The sequence below is a fragment of the Propithecus coquereli genome, unplaced genomic scaffold (assembly GCF_000956105.1).
Source record: "Propithecus coquereli isolate 6110/MARCELLA unplaced genomic scaffold, Pcoq_1.0 Scaffold608, whole genome shotgun sequence".
Taxonomy (NCBI): Eukaryota; Metazoa; Chordata; class Mammalia; order Primates; family Indriidae; genus Propithecus; species Propithecus coquereli.
In genome coordinates this window covers 1,350,645-1,374,474 of record NW_012152041.1, presented here as the reverse complement: position 1 = coordinate 1,374,474, position 23,830 = coordinate 1,350,645, and the positions used below count along the sequence as shown (strand labels likewise).

The window sequence follows — 23,830 nt, the reverse complement described above, 5'->3', positions numbered from 1 at the left end:
GCTGTTGTTAAGGTGAACAGAATGCTCAGGGTGTTCTAGGAGCTGTTTAATATTTTTCTGAGGATTTTCTATATAAAAAAAAATGTCTTCTGCAAATAGAGAAATGTTTACTTTTTTTAGATATCTATGCCTTTTTCTTTTCTTTATTGCAATGGCCAGGACTTCCTGGAAATGCTAAATGGGAATGGGGAAGGGGGAAGACGTTTTTTCTCTTCCCAATGGTATAGGGAAAATATCCAGTATTCCTCCATTAATTATGATATTAGCTATAGACGTTTTTCACAAATGCCTAGTTTTTTCTTCTATTCCTGGTTTACACAGTTTTTATTATGAGAGTGTGTTGAATTGTCAAGTTTCCCCCCCATATCTATTAATAATCATATGGCTTTTCTCCTTTGTACTGTTAAGATAGGAAATTATATCTATTTTCAAATGCTAAATCAATCTTGTATTCCTAGAAGAAGTCCCACTTGGTTATAATATATCCTTTTTGTCTATTTTTGAGTTGAGTTGTTAATATTTTGCTGAGTTTCAGTGTCCACGCTCACGAGGTATACCGGTATATACCTTTTCTATCTTTGTCTGGTTTCGGTATCAGGTCAATTCCAGCCTCCAATTTCTCCTATTCTATTTTCCAAAAGAGTTTGCGTAGAGTTGGCATTATTTCTTCTTTAAATGTCTGACAGAATTCACCAGTGAAAACATTGGGGCTTGGAGTTTTTCTAGGAAAGTTTTTAATCATAAATTCAATTTCTTTAGTGGATATAGGGCTACTCAGGTTATGTTCCCTTGAATAATCTTTTTGTATTTAGTCTTATAATAAGGAATATGCCCATTTTATAGAGGTTTCCAAATTTATTGGCATAAAGTTGTTTAGAATATTCTTTTTATCCATTTATGTACATAAGATCTGGAGTGATAACCCTTCTTTAATTCCTGATGTTAACCTGTGTTCTCTTTTTCTTTATCAGTCTATCAGGCTTATACATATTATTGAGCAAAGAAGTTTGGTTTTGTTAATTTTCTCTATCAGCCTATTTTCTATTTATTGACTTTGTTCTTATATTTATTATTTTCTTTCTTCTACCTCCTTTGGATTTATTTTCTCCTTTTGACTTCCAGCTTCTTGATATAAAACTTTAGGTCACTGATTTTAGACCTTTCTTTTTAAATTTAAGCATTTAAACCTATACATTTCCCTGTGAACACTATTTTAGCTGCATTTCACAAATTTCGTATTTTTATCATTTAGTTAAAAATATTTTCTAATTTCCCATGTGACTTCTTCTTTGACCCATAGATTACTTAGTACTGCATTGCTTAATTTCCAAATATGTATGATTTTCCTAAATATCTTACTGATCTGTATCTCCATATAAATTCAAACAATGTATTGTGGTCAGAGAACACACTATGATTTTGATCCATTTAAATGTACCAAAACTTCTTTTATGAATCAGCATAGTCTATCTTGGTAAACTTACTATATGCACTTGAAAAAAATGTATATTCTGCAGTTTTAGAGTGTAGTGTTCCCAAGTATCAATTAGGTCAAGGTAGTTAATAGTGTCTATCAGATCCCCTACATCTATACGGATTTTGTTTAGCTAACAGAGGCATCATTTGCTGAGAGGGGTGTTAAAATCTAATCTAATGGTGGAATGGATTCCACCAGTTTTTGCTTTATGTATCTTGGTGCTATTTTAATAGGTGCAAACATTTATGAATATTTTGTCTTCCTGATGAATTGACCTTACCATGATGAAATGTACCTGCTGTCCCTTGAAATCTATCTGATATTAACACAGCCTGTTGACATTCATTGGTTATAATTTATAGGTATTATCTTTTTTCATCCATTTACTTTCAACCTATATGTCTTTATATTTTAATTGTATTTCTTCAGCACAGAATATAGTTAGTCTTACTTTTTTTATTCATTCTGATAATCTATGCATTTTAATGTGGGTACTTAGTCCATCAATATTTAAAATAATTATTGATATCATTGGTTTTAGGTCTAACATTTTAGTATTTGTTTTTTGTTTGTCCACTCAGATAAAATTTCCATTTGGTTCTTTCTATATTTTGTATTTCTCTGGCTGATATTCCGTATCTTCATTTATTCCAAGTGTATTATTTCCTTTATCTCATGGAGCACAGTTATAATAACTGCTTTAAAGTCTTCACAGTTTCTAAATCTGGGTCATCTTGGGGTTCACATCTGCCGATTTTCTTTTTCTTTCAGAGTAGGTCCCATTTTCTTGGCTCTTTGGATAACAAGTAATTTTGGATTCTATTCTAGACATTATAAATATTATATTGTACTGTAAAAATTCTGAATCGTTCATGTTACTCCAAAAAGTGTTGACATTTTGTTTTAGCAGATAATTAACTTGGTTTGACACATCGCAGATTGTCACATCTCCAGTTAGGTAGTGGCTCAGATCTCAGACTCTTTATACCTTAGCTCCTATTTTAAGTCGGCCCCACATGTGTGTGGTTTAGGAATCTGTTGTTAATTTTGGGAAATTCTCAGTCATTACTTCAAGTAATTCTTCTGTTTTCTCTTTCTTCTCCTTCTGGTATTCCCATTACACATATGTTACAACCCTGAGTAGTTGACCCAGTTCTTAGATATCCTGTTTCTTTTCTTTTCCACTCCCTTTTCCTCTTTGCTTTTTAGTCTGGGCAGTTTCTATTGCTATAACTTCAAATTCACTGATTTTTCCTGGCTGCGTCTAGTCTACTGGTGAGCCTATTAAAGGCATTCTTCATTTCGGTTACAGTGTTTTTGATTTCTAGCATTTCTTTTTAATTCTTTTTTAGGCTTTCTACTTCTCAGTTTATATTAATTTTACCCAGCTGTTCTTACATGCCATCCATTTTTCCCATTAGAGGCTTAAGTATATTAATCAGTTATTTTAAATTCCTGGTCCCCAACTTCAATTATCCCTGCCATATCTGAATTTGGTTCTGATACTTGCTCTGTCTCTTCAAACTTGTGTTTTTTTGCCTTTAAGCTTACTTTGTAATTTTTGGTTGAAAGCTGGACACGATGAACAGGGTAAAAGGAACTGAGGCAAATAGGCTTGGCTTTTAGTGGAGCTAGGAGTTAGGCTATGTTAGGCTCTTACTTCCCTTCAAGGGCAGGCTGTTGTTAAGGTGAACAGAATGCTCAGGGTGTACTTCCCAATGGCAACTTTTCCTCCCACACTGCCAGAAGCATTAGGGATTCTTCTCAGATTTTCACCTTCAGAACTTGGTGGTATTCCTATAGAAAAAAACTCATAAAATTTGGGGGAAGCCCTAAGAATGGCAGGAGTTTTTAACTCTCAGGCTTATCCAAGCCGAGGCTCTAGGAATTTGTCAACTACACTAGATATTTTTATCCTGGTACTGGCTCCAGTGGGAGGATTCTGCTGCTAGGCTTTTGTTCTAACAAGCTATGCTTCACCGTATTAGCCTGGTCTCCAATGTGGGGGACAGTGATTTGCCCCATGATCTTAATTAGCTGATGGATCTGCGAAGAGCTGTTGATTTTCACTTTGTTCGGTTTTGTCCTTGCTGTGAAGACAGCAGTGACGATTTCCACGCTGCTTTCAGGCAGAACTAGACTGGTTCAGGAGTCAGCCAGAGACATGCTGAGTTTTTATACAGAATTAAAGGTTCTACTTCTCTGTTACTTTCCTTTCTGTCCCCCCTCCCCTTATTTTCTGGTGGCCCTGGTTCCTCTGGCCAGAAAGAGGCCTTTATTTGTTTTTATCAGATTTGCCTTTAGGGGTAGAGCCACAGAAAAACAGGAAACTCACTCTGTGTGTTGGTCACTTGCTCCAAATTTTGACTTCCCTCCAAAGTCTGTCTGTATTAGTTCAGTCTGCAGAACATTCATGCTGTTGTTTTTGTATTTTGTCCAGAGTTCATAGTTGTTATTCGTAGAAGGCTCACTTGGTTAGGAGTTCATACCTCCACACCATAAGTGGAACTTGACTTTCTATTGAAGGAGAAAAGGACTAACATTTGTTCTCCTACCTTGTTTCTGGAGTTTTACATTCATTATCTCATTTAAGGTTCAGAATGCCACTGACATTCAGAAACTAAACAACTTGCTCAAGGTCACAAGGATATAAGCGGTGTCAAACTTTAAAACTATTCTTTTTTCTACTATATTATCTGGCATCCCTAAAGTATGAATAACTGTTTGGTAAGGATGTGGTTTGTATAATACAAAGTCAGTCAGATTCCAAATAATATCTACTAGGAAACCAGTAACATATTGTACCAGGTAAAAGATGCTGAAAAGACATCTAAACCTACTCACCATTCACCACTTTGATTGTGATTAACTTTACTCACATCAAGATCTCATGACAATAAAATGGGAATTTTGATTGGGAGTAAAGGTTGGGGGGGATAGACTCCAACATGGAAGAGATCTGAGTAGGTTGGGACAGAATGGCTAAAAGATTTTTCAAAAGACAGATCACAGCACAGAGGCACACTACACTAAATTTCTTTTTTTTTTTTAAAACAGAGTCTCACTTTTGTTGCCCGGGCTAGAGTGAGTGCTGTGGCGTCAGCTTAGCTCACAGCAACCTCAAACTCCCGGGCTCAAGTGATCCTCCTGCCTCAGTCTCCCAAGTACCTGCCTGGCTAACTTTTTATTTCTATTTTTAGTTGACTTGCTAATTTTTTCTATTTTTATAGAGACGGGGTCTCGCTCTTGCTCAGGCTGGTCTCGAACTCCTGAGCTCAAGCGATCCTACCGCCTGGGCCTGCCAGAGTGCTAGGATTACAGGTGTGAGCCACAACGCCCGGCCTACACTAAACTTCTTGACAGACAACTTAGTCTTGTTCATCTTTGTATTTCCTTCAGGGACAAGCACAATGACAAGTATACACAATGCTTTAAAGATATTGAAAAACTTAACAGTTTAGATACTTCCATATACATAATGATGAGGGCCTCATTTACTTTTCTGCAAAAATAAGGTACTGAATAAATATTAATTCCTTTCTCCTCACTTACTTTATATTTTTGACTAAGACTCTGGCAGAAGCCAGCAAAACAATGCCTGACAAGTTTAAAATGCTGAAAACTACAGATCATTTTGGTTCAGGTAGTAGACTTTACCTTTTTTAATCCACAGAATTTAATCCAGTATTTGATCACCACATACTGTTTTTGTCATTAAATCTTGAATAAATGACACAATCAAAATCAAATTTAGTGTCACTTTAGAGAGTTTCCAGTATTACTGGCAAGGAAGTAATACACAGGCGACAGAAAAGGGTATTCATGCTACTCTTAAGCACATCCCGAGGAGACTCTCATCGTAAGACAAATACCTATTTTCCTGCAACCTCACAACAATGAGACAGGATCAGGACACATGAAGAGGTAGATCTCACTCAGTAAGACAGTAGTGAACAAGGCAATATATTCAACTTGCTCCAAGGCTCTTTTAGGTATGGGAGTCCAGTTGGTTTGGTTCCATCCTAAACTCCTCTCTCTTGGATCAAAATGAATGGAAAATTTCAAAGACTTTCACAGATTCCTACTTGGGTCTGGTGGAAAGGGTTATTTATCAACTAAGAGTTGACTGTTCTCTCACTCTTTTTCCCACCAGGAGAACAGTCTGGTAGAGACACCCTCTCGTGGCCCTAAATTCTTCCATTTCAGTACCACAGGCAAAAAAAGCTACCTTTAGGCAACTAGGATACACAGCATACTGTGATCCCTTGGGCCAGGACAAAGCTTTACAAATGGCTTATTCTACTTCAGTCTTTATTCTCAAGGCCTGGCAGATAAAAGTCCCTGCTTAATCTCAATTTATTAAGTATAAAGAAAAAAATTCCCTATAATTATTTTTTTATATGTACCCATAGCTAAGAACTGGTGCTCTAGAACATAATCTACTTAAATGACGAGAGAAACCTGTGTGCAGTAAGATGAAAAGTAGTTAAAATCTCCAATGTGCCAAAGGAAGCTTTTCACAAAGGGAGGTGTTCTATAAAATAAATGTATACGTAACAGTCTATTAAGGTAACACCTAGGGATTAAAAATAAGGTTTTCAGGCCGGGCGCGGTGGCTCACGCCTGTAATCCCAGCTCTCTGGGAGGCCGAGGCGGGTGGATTGTTTGAGCTCAGGAGTTCGAAACCAGCCTGAGCAAGAGCGAGACTCCGTCTCTACTAAAAATAGAAAGAAATTAATTGGACAATTAAAATTTTTTGGAAAAATTAGCCGGGCGTGGTGGCGCATGCCTGTAGTCCCAGCTACTCGGGAGGCTGAGGCAGGAGGATCGCTTGAGCCCAGGAGTTTGAGGCTGCTGTGAGCGAGGATGATGCCATGGCACTCTAGCCTGGGCAACACAGTGAGACTCTGTCTCAAAAAAAAAATAAATAAATAAGGTTTTCAAGAGGATGGGAATAACATCATTTTGACTCTTTCAGATGAGTTCTTCTTAAATCGTATTTGAACAAATCAACTCAACATTAATTTATCAAGAAAGTCATCATATTAATGAATTCTAATCCAATTTAAAGGTAATATTCAAATATTATTCAAGAGGTAATTTTTTCTTTTTTTTTTTTTAAGAGATGGGGTTGGAGTGCAGTGGTGTGATCATAGCTCACTGCAGCCTTGAACTCCTGGGCTCAAGCAATACTCCTGCCTCAGCCTCCCAAGTAGCTGCGACTATAGGCACGCATTACCACACCTGGCTAATTTTTCTTATTTTTTGTAGAGATGGGGTCTCGCTATATTGCCTAGGTTGGTCTTGCACTCCTGGGCCCACTGATCCCCTGGCTTCAGCCTCCCAAAAAGCTGGAGCACGGGCATGAGTCACTGTGTCCAGCCAAAAGATAACTATTAACCTCTGCATCCTGTGCTATAGGTAGCAATCTCAACGCTTCTATTTTCTTTTGTTTTATAGATTAAGGGGAGAAATAAGAGACTAGAAATAGAAGGTAAGTTACAGTGAACCAAATGCTTCTTTCTTATAGTTTGTCTGAAGGTGGTATGTAAATTCAAGTATCAATTCAGAAAACTGTACCCAAAGAAAGAATGTACCAAATGATAAATTTAGTACAGGGTCACAGTTTCTTGTCTGAAACCCTGAGGACCATATATGTTTCAAAAATTAAGAGATTCTATACTCTAGAAAGGCAGTAATAGCCCTAGCAGGATACAGGGGCAGTATCTTGAAAGCAAACACATTAATATTTTGGCAGTGAAAGGTATAAATATTTACACTAGTAGACTAAATCCATGTCAGTTCTTGTTAGGTGTTTAGATTTTGAAATTATACAAAATCTAATTGTGGGTCTGTAATAAAATCAGTATATATAAGCAATTCATATATCTCTATCTATCTATATATATAAGCAAAACATGTATAAGCAAGAAAGATACATAAGCAAAAAAAGTTGCATACCCATGATCCTAGATAAACAGGCAAAAGGGGTTCTTTCCTCTGCTGAAGGAAAAAAATGGCCATCAGGGCAAACACATAAGGTGGCAGACCTCCTTCCTCAGGGCAATCTATACTGCAAAGCTACAAACAGAGAAAAAAGGATAAGTATTCATTTTGTACCAACTTTATATTTACACAATTTGGCCTAAAACCTGTAACTTTATTCTCATGTATTACATGATTTACAGTGATCCCTCAGAATATAACAGCAGGGTGACAAAATATACAACTTCCTTATACTTTTGCAGAAACCAAATATTGTGGTTTTCAGTGACAGTTTCAATTTCAAATATTTAATCCTGTTAAGTATACTTACTTCTGAAGAGCCCTAAAATATAATTTGCTATTTCATTTTTTCATACCCATGGTAAATCCATTCACTTACTTAAAACCCATGTTCATGAAGTAAAAATGATGGTTCAGTTCCAAGTGCAAGCCAACTGGACTTCCTAACCTATAGCCTTATGAATGCACGCTTTGGTCACAAAGGCCATTTGGGGAGTGAATGTGGGCAAACTCATCAGCACTAAGGGAAATACTAATAACAACTAAAAAAGCATGTTCTACTTTGTGATGAAGCAGAAGGTAGTTTTCAAATGAAGGCCTACTATAATTATAATTCCCCTAGTGAAGAATGGGGCATCCTGTTCATCCTGGATCCCGGAAACAGGAACTATCTATTGTTACTGCTATACCTGAATGAGTAATGCTTTTAACTTTTCTCTATAAAGCACATACACAGAACTTCAACTTGATAATCATGATTCGACCTTATATTTTGGGGGAATGTCAAATGCTCTACTGTTTATCAGAGCATTTCAATTGACGTACTATATTTAAAATATCATGGAAATGTGAGCAAAAACAGACACAGTGTCTTTCATTTTTTTGGAGTCTCTGTATGTTATTGGAAATGATATAAGAAGCTTTATCTCAAACTTTCCTGTGCCTAAGAATCACCTTGGCAAACTAGTTAAAATGCAAATTCTTGGGCCATATCCTGTGGGATTCGACCCACAAATCAGATTTTTAATACGCACTATAAATCACTTTGATCTTTTGACCAATATTGTTAAAATAAAATAGAGGGCCTGGCGTGGTGGCTCACCCGGTGCCTGTAATCCTAGCGCTCTGGGTGGCCAAGGCGGGAGGATCACTCAAGGTCAGGAGTTCAAGACCAGCCTGAGCAAGAGTGAGACCCCCCCGCCCATCTCTACTAAAAATAGAAAGAAATTAGCTGGACAACTAAAAATATACAGAAAAAAAAAATTAGCCAGGCATGGTGGTGCATTCCTGTAGTCCCAGCTACTTGGGAGGCTGAGGCAGAAGGATTGCTTAAGGCCAGGAGTTTGAGGTTGCTGTGAGCTAGGCTGACAGCCAGGGCACTCTAGCCCAGGCAACAGAGCAAGATTTTGTCTCAAAAATTAAAAAAATAAATGAATAAAGTAAAATATTTCCCTTCTGTACGTGTTAACGTTTCTGTTCCAATATTCAGATGCCTTCTCTTTTGATGTCTATAAATATGCATCTAAATGCTTAAGATTAAATTAGCTGAGTAAAAAAATCAAAGCATACTGCTTATGCATACATACATATAATGCATTCATGCATTTAAAGAATTCAAACCTACCTTTGCCCAATACCTAAATGCAATCACCAAAGGAACCAGCTTTGGTTCTAGTTTTCCAAGGGCAGTTAAATGCTTCGTTGTCAGACAAGCATTTTCATTTCCTGCACTCACTTTACAAACAAGATCACTGGTAGGGGTGAGGGGTGAGAATGGGAAGGAAAAGGAGAAAGAAAAAAGTGTTATACAGGCCTCAGGTATCTTTTACACCAATAGCTAATTTACACTGATAATAAATACCTTAAAAATAAAAAAAAAAAGCTTAAAGCAAAAAATTTACTAAACCTTTACAGGTCATTTAAGAAATTGGACTTAAAAAAAGATAATGGCAGCTATTTTCTGAGTAAATTTTATTTTTCTGAAGTAGAACTTTGTGTTGTCAAACATTAAAACTATTTTGGGGAGGAAATGCAAATAAGGAAAATATGATAAAATGTTTCAAATGGGAGCATGATTCACCTTTGTAACAGTAAGAGTGTTTTCCCAAGAGTTGGAGGAATCTAGCTAATGAAGAATCATTATAGCCCACAAACCACCCATTTACACTAGTGATAGCAATGCTCTCAGATGGAGGGAGAGATGCACAGGTGAATTCACACTAATTGTTACGCAGCACTGCCACAAATGCTGCTAAAAACGATGGCAAATAAAGGTGATTGGAGCAAGTAACCATTTGATAAGGTTGTTTTTTACCTAGTTGATATGGTCAAAATGCTTCCTTTCTACATTTTTTTCTATTAAGTAATTTTATTCTTTTAAAATAGAAGATTTGCCCCTCTTGTATCAAATGCCAAAACATAGGGAGAATGCTAGTGGGAAGAATGTGTGATGAGCATATAAAAAGTTTATAATTCTAGAAATTGGACATTAGGATTTAGTAAAGTACTTGCGCTTTTGGCAACTCAATAGCTAATAAATAAGCAGCTTAAAGAAACAGACCTTTGCTTTTCTCTGCACACCACCACCGGCACCCTAGCATGGAAATCTGCATCAACATCAATAAAAGAGTCTGAAGAAAGCAGAAAAAAAATTAAGTAGGTTAATTAAAGCTTTGGTTAAAAGCAGAACCAGATAAAGTACAAGTACCAGTTGTGACTTATCTGTTTGGCCTTTTGAAAGACCACTACTAAATAAAGACCTGAAATGACTTGAAAAGGAAAAAAATATTACATTCAAAAATCAAGTAATCATATTAATTTAGAATCTTTATTTTGCAAAGCTAATGTTTGATTAGAAAAGACTATATCATTGGATCAGAACATTTAAATGTTTTGTGGATAACGTAATTAGAAATATGGATAAGACATTAAAAAACAAAATTGCTACAAAAGCTGCTAAAATGTTCAGTGTTAAAGTATGTATTGATTGAAGTAAAAAAAAAAATGTTTAAATGTTTTATTAAACCAAAAGAATAAGGATGAGACTGACTAATCCAAGGGATGAGCCAGTTTGATGAGGCCTATGTAAAGCACAAAAAGGTATAAAGCCCCAAGTTGGATGTGGTACTGGACACCTGATAAACCTAAATGGGAACTCAGCAGATTCATTAATCAGGGTATTTACCATTAATTTACCATTAATCAGGGTATTAATATTTGCACCTATTTACCATTTGTAAAATATTAATTTTAACCATGGAATAAAGCAGATTATCCTTTAGTTTTACACTGAAGAATAAATTTTACATACTTTGCATTTCTTAGTCGCATCTAGGACTCATTTAATCGTTATAAATAGTAACATCATCATCAAGCTAAAAGCTTTACTTATGAAATGGTTATTCTGCATAATAGAACTACTTAACAGGACTCTAACTAGCTAATAATTCATGGGCATTTGCTTTGGTTTTTTGCTTTGGATATTACCCATAAATAATTTTAAAAATATGACTTCCTATTTTTGAGGTTGAGAAATAAAATATATCCAAATTATAGACAAAAGAAAAATTTTAAAATGTGGAATTTGGCCTTACCACTGTTCTTTAAACATTCTTGAACAAGTAAGAGGACATCTGGCTGAGACATCTAGGAAATAAATCAATGAATACATGAAATAATCCCTAAGTACTTTTGTTTTGCTGCTGTAATACAGTCATCTGAAGTTCCCCAAATCGCTTTCCAACTCAGAAATGCACATTGCTACCACAGTGAAGAAATTAACATTATGCTGCGTGCACATGTCAGTCAAAGACAGACAGATGAGCACCAAACAAGGATGAGCATGAGCAAAAGAGACCTATTACACAGTAAACTACTGATTAACTACTTCTTGAGGTGATTTCCTCTAAGCTAATCTTAACCTGGTAGCTGGAAGTTTAGTAAATTGCTAACAATATCACCTCTCACTCTGCAAGACTACTGCAATAGACAGCTTACTGGTCCCAGCTCCAGTGCTGCCTTCCTACAATCCTTGTTCCACATTGGAACGAGAACCACATAAAATCATAAACTGGATCCTTAAAACTCTTAATGACTTCTTATTGCTCTTAGGTCATAATAAAATTCTTTACCGTGGCCTACACAACGCTGTATGTGGGGCCCCAGCCTATCTCTCCATCATAATCTCATACTCTTCTTATTCTTGGTCCCTCCCTTTCACCACACCCATATAACGTTTCTTTGAGCTCCTTGAATACACCAAGCTCCTTATTGATTTAGGTGTTTGCAAATGCTGTTCCCCCTATCCCCTGTCAGGCTCCTTTTCATCTTTTGGAGCTCAGATTAAACGTTCTCTCTTCCAAGAGGCCTTTTCATGACTTTTGTGTCTCTGCACAGTCCTTGTTGCTTTCTACCACTGAACCTTGTTTCCCTGCACAGCTCTCATTATAATTAATTATGTTGGTAATTACTTATCTCCTTCACTAGATATGAGTTTCATGAAAGAGGAATTCATTTCTGTTTTGCCCATTATAATCCAGTATAATGCCTACCACACAAAGGATTTAGTAAATATTTGCTAAGTGAATGAATACCAGATCAAAATAACTGCTGTGGCTGGTAAATCACTGATCAGAATTTCAGGTTAAAAGAATAGTAAGATATATTGGTTAGCTGATCAGGTATCTATACCAGTCAGGTATGGCAAGGAATGAGAGGTTGTCAAGTAGAGCAGTTGGGGCTGGGACCCCAGAATCTGAATTTTTAATAAGCAACTCAAGTGACTGCACATAGACCATAAAGCGCCTTCCAGTTCTTTTTTTCTTTTTTTTTTAAGACATGGGATCTCAATATGCTGCCCAAACTGGAGTGCAGTGGTTAATCACAAGTATGATCATAGTGCACTATAGCCTCAATCTCCCAGGCTCAAGTGATCCTCCTCCTCAGCTCCAGAGTAGCTGGAACTACAGGTATGTAGAGTTTTAAAATTCTGACTCATCAACATCTTTTTGAATCATGTTTAAACCAGAAATCCAGGATAGGTATGGTTTTTTAAAAGCTTGATTATTTTAATAAGTAAATAAAAAGAGGAAACTCAGGAGCTAATTAAGCTTTCAAGTTGTAAATGTTTACGTATCTACACTGTTTAAAATCTGAATTCCTTTCCTGCCATTGGAAAATCAATTTTACTAAGAGAATTTAGTTTTTTTAAGTTAACAGAACCTAAATACCCCCATTAGATTCACATGATTTAAAAAAAAAAAACAAAACAGTGTTACAAGCATAAAAGATCCATAGAGTAAAATAAGTATGAAAATTTTTAAAAATGCTCTGAAACCATAGGTAGGGAGAAGACATAAAAACGGAAATTTTTAGAAAGAAAACTGCCACCATTACAGTTGAAGTTATCTCCAAATATACTCATATACAGTTCACATTTGAAAGAATTTCCATACCACTCTGAAAATCCCAACATTTTCATTTTTTACTTACAATGGCTGGAAATTGAATGTCAATGTTTACATCCGAATTTTTGAAACCCAAACTGCTACAGGATGACCCATATAATCTTAGAGAACAATCTAAAAAAATAAATAAAAGTCACAAATAAAATATCTCAAAAGTTATAACAAAACACTGCTATTTCAGAAACAGAGCCAATTACAATTATGCACGGTGGCAGGCAGGCTCAGGAGCCCAGCCCTGGCCATGGCCTGGAGCTGGGAGTGTAGCTGGAATGAAGCTTGGGCTGTGGGGCCGCACCTCCACACCCTTGTTCGCCTGCCCCCACCGCTCTCCAGCCTGCCTGCCACTGTGAATGAACAAATAAATAAAACACACAAAAGCAAAATTTTGTTTAGGTCTGGCATAAACAAAGGACAGGAATAGGTGGCTCTTCACTCTTCTCTTAATTTTATTTAATAGGGAAGATTGTGGTTTAGCTTTATAGCCATTCATTTCATGCTAGTTATAAAATGTGTAAAATTTTTATATTATCATGCTCACATTTTGTGCAGAAAACAGTACTTGAAATGATTTTTAAAATGTAAAACAGGATGCCTTAGCTTTACATTTATAACCCTGATGCAAGACCTAATGCAAACATTTCTTTTTACCTTTTGGAAGGCAGACATAGGTAAAATTTATCATAAAGAGCATGTTTAAGTAAAACAATACTAACGAAAATAGTCTTTCAGCATAAAGTTATTTTTTAATTTGAATTACTCATTATATTATGAACAAAAAGCATTTGACATAACAATCCCTTTAGAAAAACTTTTGAAAACTAATTATAATATCATTGATATAATTTAAAATGCTACTTCACTCTACAGAGGAAGGTGCATGTGTATACGTGTACCACCTATATTTATGACATTTATTTTCAATATTTTACTACTGTTGTGCCAAAATATTATCCTTTCTCATCAGAGCTTTTTATTTTTTGAGGTCTGCTAATTCAAGTGATTTATTTGGGTTTTAATAGTTTTTCATAACAAAGTACATTTAATTCTACAAAAAATTCTACAGCAAAAATCATCAAAATTACAATTGACTTTGCAGGAGATACTTATAATGAAACGAGTGGCTTCTCTCCCCTTATTCTTATGAAAGTAAACATGTTACAATTACTATATGTATGATCTTTCTTTTTAAAAAAAAAAAAAAAAGAGAGACAGGTTCTCATTCTATGTCCCAGGCTGGGGTACAGCAGAGCGATCACAGCTCACTGCAACCTTGAATTCCTGGGCTAAAGTGATTCTCTCACTGCAGCCTCCCAAGTAGCTAGGACTACAGGCACGCATCCCCACGCCCAGCTATTTTTTAAATTTTTGCAGACGTAGGGTCTTGCTATGTTGCCCAGGCTGGTCTCAAACTCCTGGCCTCAAGTAATCCTTCCTTGGCCTCCCCAAAGTGCTGGGATTACAGGTGTGAGCCAACCCACTCAGTCTCTATGATCTTTCAGTAGAACAAATAGTTCTAACGCTTGTGAGGTGATAAAGTTAAATGATTTCAACCCTAGCTACGGATCAGAATTACTTGTAGCAATTTTCTGGAAGTAGTTGTCCCTGGCTCCACAGATAATTATGATGCACAACAAGAATTAAGAATGATTAACCTATTCCAATCATTTACCTACACAGGAATAGCAGGGGTAGGGGTGTGTGTGTGTCTGTGTGTATATGCGTTGTGCAGGCACACGGGCAGGGTTTGTTGCTGTCAAGGACTGACAGCAGCTGTGTCAGGCATTTACCATACCTGGCCTCAAATTTTCATTAAGTAACATACTCCAAATACTATTCCCCCCACAAGCCAAGTACCTGAAATTAAAAATAGGTAGATAACAGACATAACCTGGAAGATCAATATACAAAACCCATTATAAATTACTTACAAATTAGTTTTCTAAGCTCATTTTAGATGTTAGTATGGTTAAATAAAACCTTTTTTGACACAAACAACCTAAAAATAATTTCAAGATACTTTTTTTGATTTTAACTCAAAATATTGTGTCGATTAGATAGGGAGAAAGGTAAACAAGTAAACAAATATATACACAAGAGGCCCATGGTGCTCCAATGAGACACTCAACTTATATTAAAGTTCATGCACACAATGAAACTTATAATGAAAACAGGTTTATAAGGACAATACATGTGAAAGTCTTTGTTACCTTGAGGGAAGTCAGGAAAAACAAAAAACAAAATTATAAAAACCAAGAGCTTCAGAACATGGCAAATGAAATTGTATTAGGTAAAAAGTACAGCGGTAGGAAAAATGAATAAGGTAATTTTAGGTAGCTAAATAGAAAAATCTAGAAAGTACCTGGTAACTTGTGTTGGAACACATTTTCCATGATACGTTTAATTTCTAGCCTCTGTCCCAAGTTCTCACTGTGCAAGCCAAACTCCTGTACCACTTTGTCAATAGCAATGCCAACTGCATTTATCTGGGAGGGTGTTGGTGGGGGTAATGTAGTGAGCAGTTCTTCCTCCTGCTTCTCCTTTTAAGATGAAAAGTTGAGATTAAGAACGACTTACACACAATTTTAACCTTCTACCACTCACTGAGACAACACCCCATAAAATTTTCTGGAATCCTTTTCTTAGCCCCCTTCTCATCTTAGCTGTGTTAGTCTTCATCCTGTTAAACATATAAATACTTCTTTATGCATATAATATGGATCAGTGGTAAGAGAATGGGCAGGAGGAAGGAAAGAAGAAAAACAGCAATGATAAACTGATTATTTGCTTATTACAGGCACAAGGACATATACCTAGGTCCTATCAATGACTTATGCATCCTGATATTGAAGGAAATTCATAAGACTGCCCAGCAAAACACATCTGACCAGTATAAAGTATCTTGGCTGAAATAAATTCAATAAATAAAGTAGTATAAAGTAGTGAAGTTATCAATTTCATAGCCTTAAGAAGAAGAAAGCCACAAAAATGACAAGTAGTAACTCACAGGTAAGCATATTTGTTTGGGTTACATTAAACCTACCTTGATGTTTTTCTTGTGCCTCTTCTCTTTGATATGTTTATGGGCAAACGCAATGGATTCAATTAAAACATCACAGAGTTTGCAGGTGTACTTTGCTGTAGGGTAATTTCGTGGCCGCTATAATTTGAAGAGATTCATATATATATAAATGTATATATATAAAGATACGTATCTCTAAACATGCAGGTAAACAGAATTAGCCAGAAAATTATTTCCCCTTCAGTTTTTTTTTTTTTTAGACACAGGGTCTCACTATGTTGCCCAGTCTGGAGTGCAGTGGCTATTCACAGGCATGATCATCGCACACTATAGCCTCAAACTCCTGGGCTCAAGCGACCCTCCTGTCTCAACCTCCCAAGTAGCTGGAACTACAGTTGTGCCAACATGCCCAGCTTCACCTTCACTTTCAAAATTGTTAACTTATTATTGTTTCTCTTTATCATTATCCTAATTGTCATTTTAAGTATAATAGCGATTACTCTTACTTCTATAAAATAACACTGAATATCACTTTTAACTTTCAGTGTTTAAATACTGATAACCAAAATAGGATACTTCATTCGTCAAAGCATGTACTCCCAATTATTATAGTAGTTTAAACCAAAACAAGGATTTTAATAAACATATGTACAAAGATGTTACCCTTTTTAGCCTTTCAATGCAGTCTCTTTTCAATCGCTCCTCAGCCTGCTGTAAGCCCAGTAGCTCCTTGGTTGAAAGCACAGACTCATCGATCACAGGGCCTTCCAAGTCTCCGTCCTGCTCATTTTCCTCATTTCTGGTCCTCCGTGGCTTCCTAGGTCTGGACCTCTGCTTCTTGTTTTCTTAAGTTAGGGGAAAAATATTGTTGGCAATATTGAATAATATCACTCATGAGTAAAAAACAGAACTTACACATATATTAATTAAATCATGTGAGGGAATAAATCACATCTGAACTCGAAGCAAAAGGAAAAGTAGCTTTCCCATGGACAAAAAGCTTGAATACTGTATTCGGTAAGCATATTATTAATACCTAGAGGCACTGATCCATAGAAATCATCTTTTTGGAAAACTTAATTATCCTCAGAAGGCAAGCATATTTATAATTCTACTATACTTAATATATTACAGTACACAATGTACATACATCTAGGCCGGGCGTGGTGGCTCACACCTGTAATCCTAGCACTCTGGGAGGCTCAGGCGGGTGGATGGCTCAAGGTCAGGAGTTCGAGACCAGCCTGAGCAAGAGCGAGACCCCGTCTCTACTAAAAAGTAGAAAGAAATGATCTGGACAACTAAAAATATATATATATATATAAAAATTAGCCGGGCATGGTGGCGCATGTCTGTAGTCCCAGCTACTTGGGAGGCTGAGGCAGAAGGATTGCTTAAACCCAGGAGTTTGAGGTTGCTGTGAGCTAGGCTGACACCATGGCACTCTAGTCCAGGCAACAGAGCAAGACTCTGTCTCAAAAAAATAAAATAAAATAAAATAATGTACATATGTCTAATATACTCTAGAACACCTATAAGTACATTTGTTATTCTGATTAAAATCATACATATTTGCTTTCATTTTTTTAATAAGTGAACAACTCCTATAGGGCAAAACTGGACAATGTACATCTGGAGAACTCAGCAATCAACTACATCCTTATCTGGAGTGAAAAAAATCAATTCTTTAGTTGCAAATTTAGCCTTCAATAACACATAATGGGTTCCCTCCGTTAATATGAAGTCCAAGCCATAATTTTATTTACTGAAGACTATGCCCCATTTTATCTTTACTTTTATTTTAGCTTCTTTGGTCTACACACTGAGCATATTTCAAAAGAAAAAAACAACTGGTAGTTGAAATAAAAGTTTTCTCTAAGTACATTTGTTTATAAACTCTGTTGTTCTATAATCTTTATAACGAATAAATGAATCTGTTCTTTTTTTAAACTTATAAATTTTCAATCTGTCAAACAAAGTGACTGTGGGATTGAACTACAAAAAAATGTTTTAAATAGTTTTGATAACTTCTATCAAGTTCTGAAAAATGAAGCTATTAGTAACATATACGATTAAAATAAATTAGTCCTTGGAAATATAAACCTACTGAAATGCCCTGCACGAGGCAATTCCCCTGTCAAGTTTTCAGAGGAACTCATTACTAGTATGGCAATTACCATGAATTGGCTGACTGAAAACAGTTCTGTAAAAAAAGGAGGTATACGACCTCCAATTTTTAAAAAACCTATTACTGAGAGTTCTAAAGGACAAGCAGCAAGCATTGTGTTCAAACTACCTTAGATGAATATAACGAAATTCTGCAAACAGCTTCTATAATATGCAACAATTTTTTAAAAATTAAGGAAGTGTCAGGAAAAACACCGTTTTAAAAATTCAATCAAGGCCGGGCGCGGTGGCTCACGCCTGTAATCCTAGCTCTCTGGGAGGCCAAGGCGGGTGGATTGTTTGAGCTCAGGAGTTCGAAACCAGCCTGAGCAAGAGCGAGACTCTGTCTCTACTAAAAAAATAGAAAGAAATTAACTGGACAACTAAAAATATATAGAAAAATTAGCCGGGCATGGTGGCGCATGCCTGTAGTCCCAGGTACTCGGGAGGCTGAGGCAGTAGGATTGCTTGAGCCCAGGAGTTTGAGGTTGCTGTGAGCTAGGCTGATGCCACGGCACTCACTCTAACCCGGGCAAAAGAGTGAGACTCTGTCTCAAAAAAAAAAAAAATTCAATCAAAATGGACTGAACAGATAAAATACTAAAAGGTAAGTAGTCACTCATATAAAAAATTGGGCTACCTTAACATTTCCTTTTTAACACCTGCCCTACTCCCAATTAAATTATCATTTATCTTTTAAGGCCAGTATTCTTGGTCTGAACAAATTTTTGAGATAAGCACTTCTTTTACTTATCGATGTGTCCACTTTCACTTAATTTACTCCTATTGCTTTTATACAGAGAAGTGGATGGCTGCAGAAATTCTGTTGGACGACTATAACAGCAGCTACCATACTGAGTATTATGCAACAGATGTAAAGCAAGAACTTTATATGCACTGCCCTGCTAAATCGCTACCGTAACCTGTCATGGATGCTAATATTGTCCCTTTGTACAGATGGGGACAATGCTGGTCTGAGAGAGTAAGTAACTTGTCCAAGGACACATGGCTAAGTCAAAGGACTTGAGGGATTTGAAATATAGATTAAAATATAGATGGAATTCTGAAATTCAGCCTTCTATCTAATAATATAAAAACTGAAAAGAAATTACTAAAATCCCTTCTTGGAACATACTCATTCACATCCAGAATAGACTAGAACACACAAGGCAATATAACCTTCTGAGTTTCACAGGCCTGCACGGTAAAAACTATCAAATAAAATCTAGCTGGAGAGACTCTTGGAAGGCAAAACTGGGTGCTGATGGAAACTTCCCATGATTACTTAGAGGAAGACTACCTGGTTCATTCCAGATTTACTGCAGTAAGAATTCTCTATATTCAGCATTCCAAGTGTCACATATTTATTTGTATATCATCCATTATTCCATTCACAAAGGACACATGTATTTGAATGGATGTTTTCCAGCTAAGATCATTAATGGCATTGTCCCAAATACATTAAATTGTCAATCTAGGACATTTGAGTGATGAGGTAGGAGTAGTAATATAGAGCTGAAAAACAGAAGGTAGTACTGTATTTTTTTTAAAAAGTAACTCTAACTTAATTTTCATTACATCTTCTCACATTGTTTAATGAGATCCTTTTTAGGATCCTTTGAATGTAGTGCAAAGTTTATACTTTAAACCAAATTTCTCTCTACAGTAAATAATGTTATACCCATGTTTAATACTTCCTTTATGAAGATTTTCAAGGGATGGAAGCTGAATAGCTCATTTAGTAACTGAAAGCAGACATCTGTACTTCATCTAGAGAAAACACGCATGATTTTGGATCACCTTCAATAAAGACAGTGAATGAAAATGCATTTCCTATTTAAACATACTTAAAAGCAATTTCTTTATAGTTGTTTTTAAAACCAGATAAATATATATAAGAGTTTTTTGGTCTGCAAAAGGTTCCTTTTCATATGCTAGTTGCACATTTTTGATCTATAAACCTTTCTTTTTAAAACGCTTTTCAAGATCAACTTCTTTTCTAAAAGACCAACTTTTGGTAACTAAATTAAATGTCCACATCCCACCTGGACACAGTAATATAGAAATACTTAAATATACACAATTTTTAAAACAAAAACAAATCAAAATCTTAGTTCCCCTCTGTCAGGATTCCAGGTCCAGCGAGGCAGAGTTAATGGTCAGAGTAGCAGAGTCCCTGATTTCAGTTCCACTTTCTAATCTACAACTGTGCATAAACAGGTCTGGATAAATTTAACCTCTCGGAGCTGCAGCTGCCTAATTTGTAAAATTGTGATTCCACCTTTGAGATACCACAACAGAGTGCTGCATCGGATAACTCCTTCAAGTCATCTCTAGCTTAAAGATTTACAAGGCTAAAGTTTTATCTCTCCCTACTATTTAATTCCTTTGTAACATTTCATTCTGTTTCTGCTACTTGATACTGGCATTTACTCCTGATTTTCCTATAAAAATATCAAACAGCACATTTTCCTCCATTTAATATTAACAAGTGCTTGAGATTTTCATTTTTACCATAAGACCTCCTAAAGATTAAAAAATGATCTTTTTCAAGTATTCTACATGCATAGTTCACAAATTTAAATGTCTCACAGGGTAACATATATGAACTGACCATTGTGAGATAACATGAAGAAAAAAAAGGCCTCTGGAGATCTACAAAGTGTACATATTGCCTGAATGCAACTGAAATTCAAAAAATTTTAGAAGTGCTAGCTAGTAGTTTGCAACCCATTCTATATGGCTACTATATAAAAATAAAGGCTATCAGCCAATAAAACTACAAGTTCATTTCTCCAAGTATAATTTTCATTTTCACACTAAATAGTTTCATTTTTTCCATCCAATTTGTATCTTTACTTCATTTCAGTAAATACTATCCATTAGATAAAAATAACATTCCTGTTTATAGAAATCATTGCTACACGGACAAAATCTACTTTTTACCTTTCAGAAAAACATAAAGCATCACTTTGAGGTAATTAACCAAGCATGTGAGGGCACTTAGAAATGGGTTTCGGTTTTCCCAAAACCAAACAGCAAAGCTTTTATCTGTATTTGCTGTCATGTTTCTCAATCTGTTTGCCATGCTCTCTTTTGAAAAACAAAAATCTTAGGTTATCCTTCTAGGGACATTGACACACCACCCGAAATACATATCCCTCTTGTGGCAGGAGATATATGTAATCTATATTGTTTTTACATCAACTAAGTTATTTTTTAGCTTTATATTATCATTTATATTATGAACACATTCATTATTCAAATACAAAATTATAATCAAAATTTTGAAAATACATACACACCACTCAGCAATTATGATAAAGTCTCCAGGGGGACATAACCACCCTCTTCTATAAAAAGACACCAGTGGAAAATATTTACTAAAGTAAAATGAGCCTTGGGGCAAAGCAAACTTTTAAAGGGTTCAATATATGAAATGTGTAGAAGTTGCCCAAATACCACGATAAAAACCCTTAATCATATTAAATAAGTGATTACTTCTTAAAATAGAAACTATAAAAAATTGAAACTGAATTGCTAAAAATAACTAAACTCGTTTGGATAAAAAGAATAAGACACTGATGACTTCAGGGTTGTAACCTGACAAATTGGAACACATTACCAGGACTTCCTGCTTCCATTTCTGACATGGTTTCAAGGCTTGTTAGGTCTTTATGAAACAGTCGTCTTACAGTTCTGCAGCCTCTTGCATCTTGCCACCTATAACCATCTTCAGTTTCTTGAAAGGAGTCTTTCCTAGGTCGGCTTATAACAGGAATTCTAGGTCCAGGTTTGAATTCTCTCCAATTGTCTGAATTACCAGTATGTTCATCAGATAGCCATCTCTTACTCTGATCTTTGTGGTTGTCATTTATCCAAGCAGGTTGACTATAGATTGGGTTTTTAAATGCATATGGATTGCTGGAAACAGTATATGGTCCTTTTCTGGGGGTATTCCCATAGTTCCCTGGTGTCATCTTTTTTTTTGGAAGGCCCTTTTCCATTTTACTGATATGGCCTTTAGCATAATCATCCATTATTAAATAATCTTGTTGGGGGTGACCCCTTCTGAAATCCTCATCATCCATAGTCCCTCGGTCTTTTGTGCGCTTCATAAAATAAGGTTTTGCTGTATCTCCCATGGTCTTCGACTTCAATTTTCTTACTTTGCACCTGAAAAGAAGGCATTTTGGTGAAACATCCAACTATAACAAGATATCATAATAAGTACACAAAATGGCATTTATCATACAGAAGCCCAAAAGCTTAGAAAACACTGCTCTTTTCCTATTTTGTCTTTTAATACAATTTCTATCACATTCGTAATAATCAGTACATTACACTAGAAGTTAGGAGGCTTAGTCCTATAATATTCTTCATGAAAAGTAGTACTTCTTATTTAGCACAGGGATTAAATCTGTGAATACGAGAAGCTTCTATAAGTTCGAGAACTGTAGTGTAGTAAAATGTTACTTATACCAAGTCGGTCGCCTTTTACCTATATAAAAGTGCTTTTCTTCAAAGAAAACCTCGTCCCAAGCCAATACTGTTACAAAATTCTCGAAACAGTGTTTAAAAAAAAAGTTGGCCTTACTTTTAAGTGTTACACAGTAACCGAAACTTTACAAGAACCAAGTATGCTTCATTTCGACTCCAACAGACTGGCTTCAATCGCTTGGGCTATCGAGGGGCTGAGCTCCCGATCAAGGTACCGCTCTAGCCAAAGGGGCTAGGTTTCAGACCAAGGGGACAACTCCAGCTAACCTCCCCATTCCTCGTTCTCCATCCTCAAACAAGTTTGCTTTTGTTACGAACAGCAATTCTCTGCGGTATGACATTCCTTTTCAATCCCCATTTGATCGCCCCACCCTCAATCTGCCTCAATTTCCACCCTTCAGAGCCCGAGGCGGAGAAAGAGGAGGCTTCTCTGCACTCCCGGCCACGAAGCCACCGTGGGGACCAGGAAGCAGGAAATGACCTGCTGCCTCAATGGGGTTCCGGGGCCCCCTGGCCGGGCAAAGGAGCCGGGGCCGAGTGCCTAGACCCAAATCTCTTCTTCTGCCCCCGCACAATCTGACACAAAGTGAAGACGCGAACTGCAATCCGAAAGCTCAGTCCCCGCTGGCCTGGGGGCTCCCCGGTCACTCAAACTGGGGAGAGGAGACCAGCGGAGGATGGAGCCAACGTATCTCCAGGGCCAGGCCCAACTTGTACTCTGGAGATCAGGGGAACCCTTACAGACCCAGCCCGGAGGCGAGTCTGGGAGGGACTTGGGGAGAAGACGCCCGGCAACACGCACCACCTTCGCCGCGGTCCCCAGTCTCTTCCTGTCCCGGCCGGGCTCCCTCTCCGTGTTTTCCTTTGGCCCCACTTCCGGCGCTCAGCGCTGTCTCATTGTTTGTGATTGGGTGCCGGCAGTGCCCCCGCCCCAGTGCTCCGCCGCGCACGCCGGAAACGCTACCAGCGTCCGGAGCACCGCCCCGCGCCGCCCCGCCGGCCCGGCCCGGCCCCACCCGGCGCCGCGGCCGCGCGGTCCTTCCGGTCGGGTTTGGCCCAAGGCTAGCTCTTCGGCGCCGGCAGGTCGGCGGATCGGCGGCTCTTCCGGCGCTCAGCGGTGCGGGCCCGGCCCTGTACCGTGAGCAGCGCACGCCCCTCCTTGCTCCCGGCGTCTGCGCACCTCGGGTTCTCCTTTGC

The 23,830-nt window shown here is 37.1% G+C and overlaps 1 protein-coding gene across 1 annotated transcript in view; it reads right to left on the bottom strand.

Moving 5' to 3' along the window:
- The window catches only part of ZCCHC6 (zinc finger, CCHC domain containing 6), a 67,227-nt gene extending 43,715 nt beyond the window's left edge, over positions 1-23,512 (bottom strand). Inside the window, exons 1-10 of the mRNA XM_012659387.1 lie at positions 23,436-23,512; positions 21,759-22,309; positions 16,631-16,812; positions 15,989-16,105; positions 15,308-15,485; positions 12,974-13,062; positions 11,077-11,128; positions 10,044-10,113; positions 9,108-9,234; positions 7,439-7,558 (exon numbers count right to left, since the gene is read on the bottom strand). Coding sequence (XP_012514841.1) covers positions 7,439-7,558; positions 9,108-9,234; positions 10,044-10,113; positions 11,077-11,128; positions 12,974-13,062; positions 15,308-15,485; positions 15,989-16,105; positions 16,631-16,812; positions 21,759-22,278 — 1,455 coding nt within the window. The 5' untranslated portion in view covers positions 22,279-22,309; positions 23,436-23,512. The remainder of the gene's footprint in view (positions 1-7,438; positions 7,559-9,107; positions 9,235-10,043; positions 10,114-11,076; positions 11,129-12,973; positions 13,063-15,307; positions 15,486-15,988; positions 16,106-16,630; positions 16,813-21,758; positions 22,310-23,435) is intronic.
- Between the last annotated feature and the right edge of the window lie 318 nt (positions 23,513-23,830).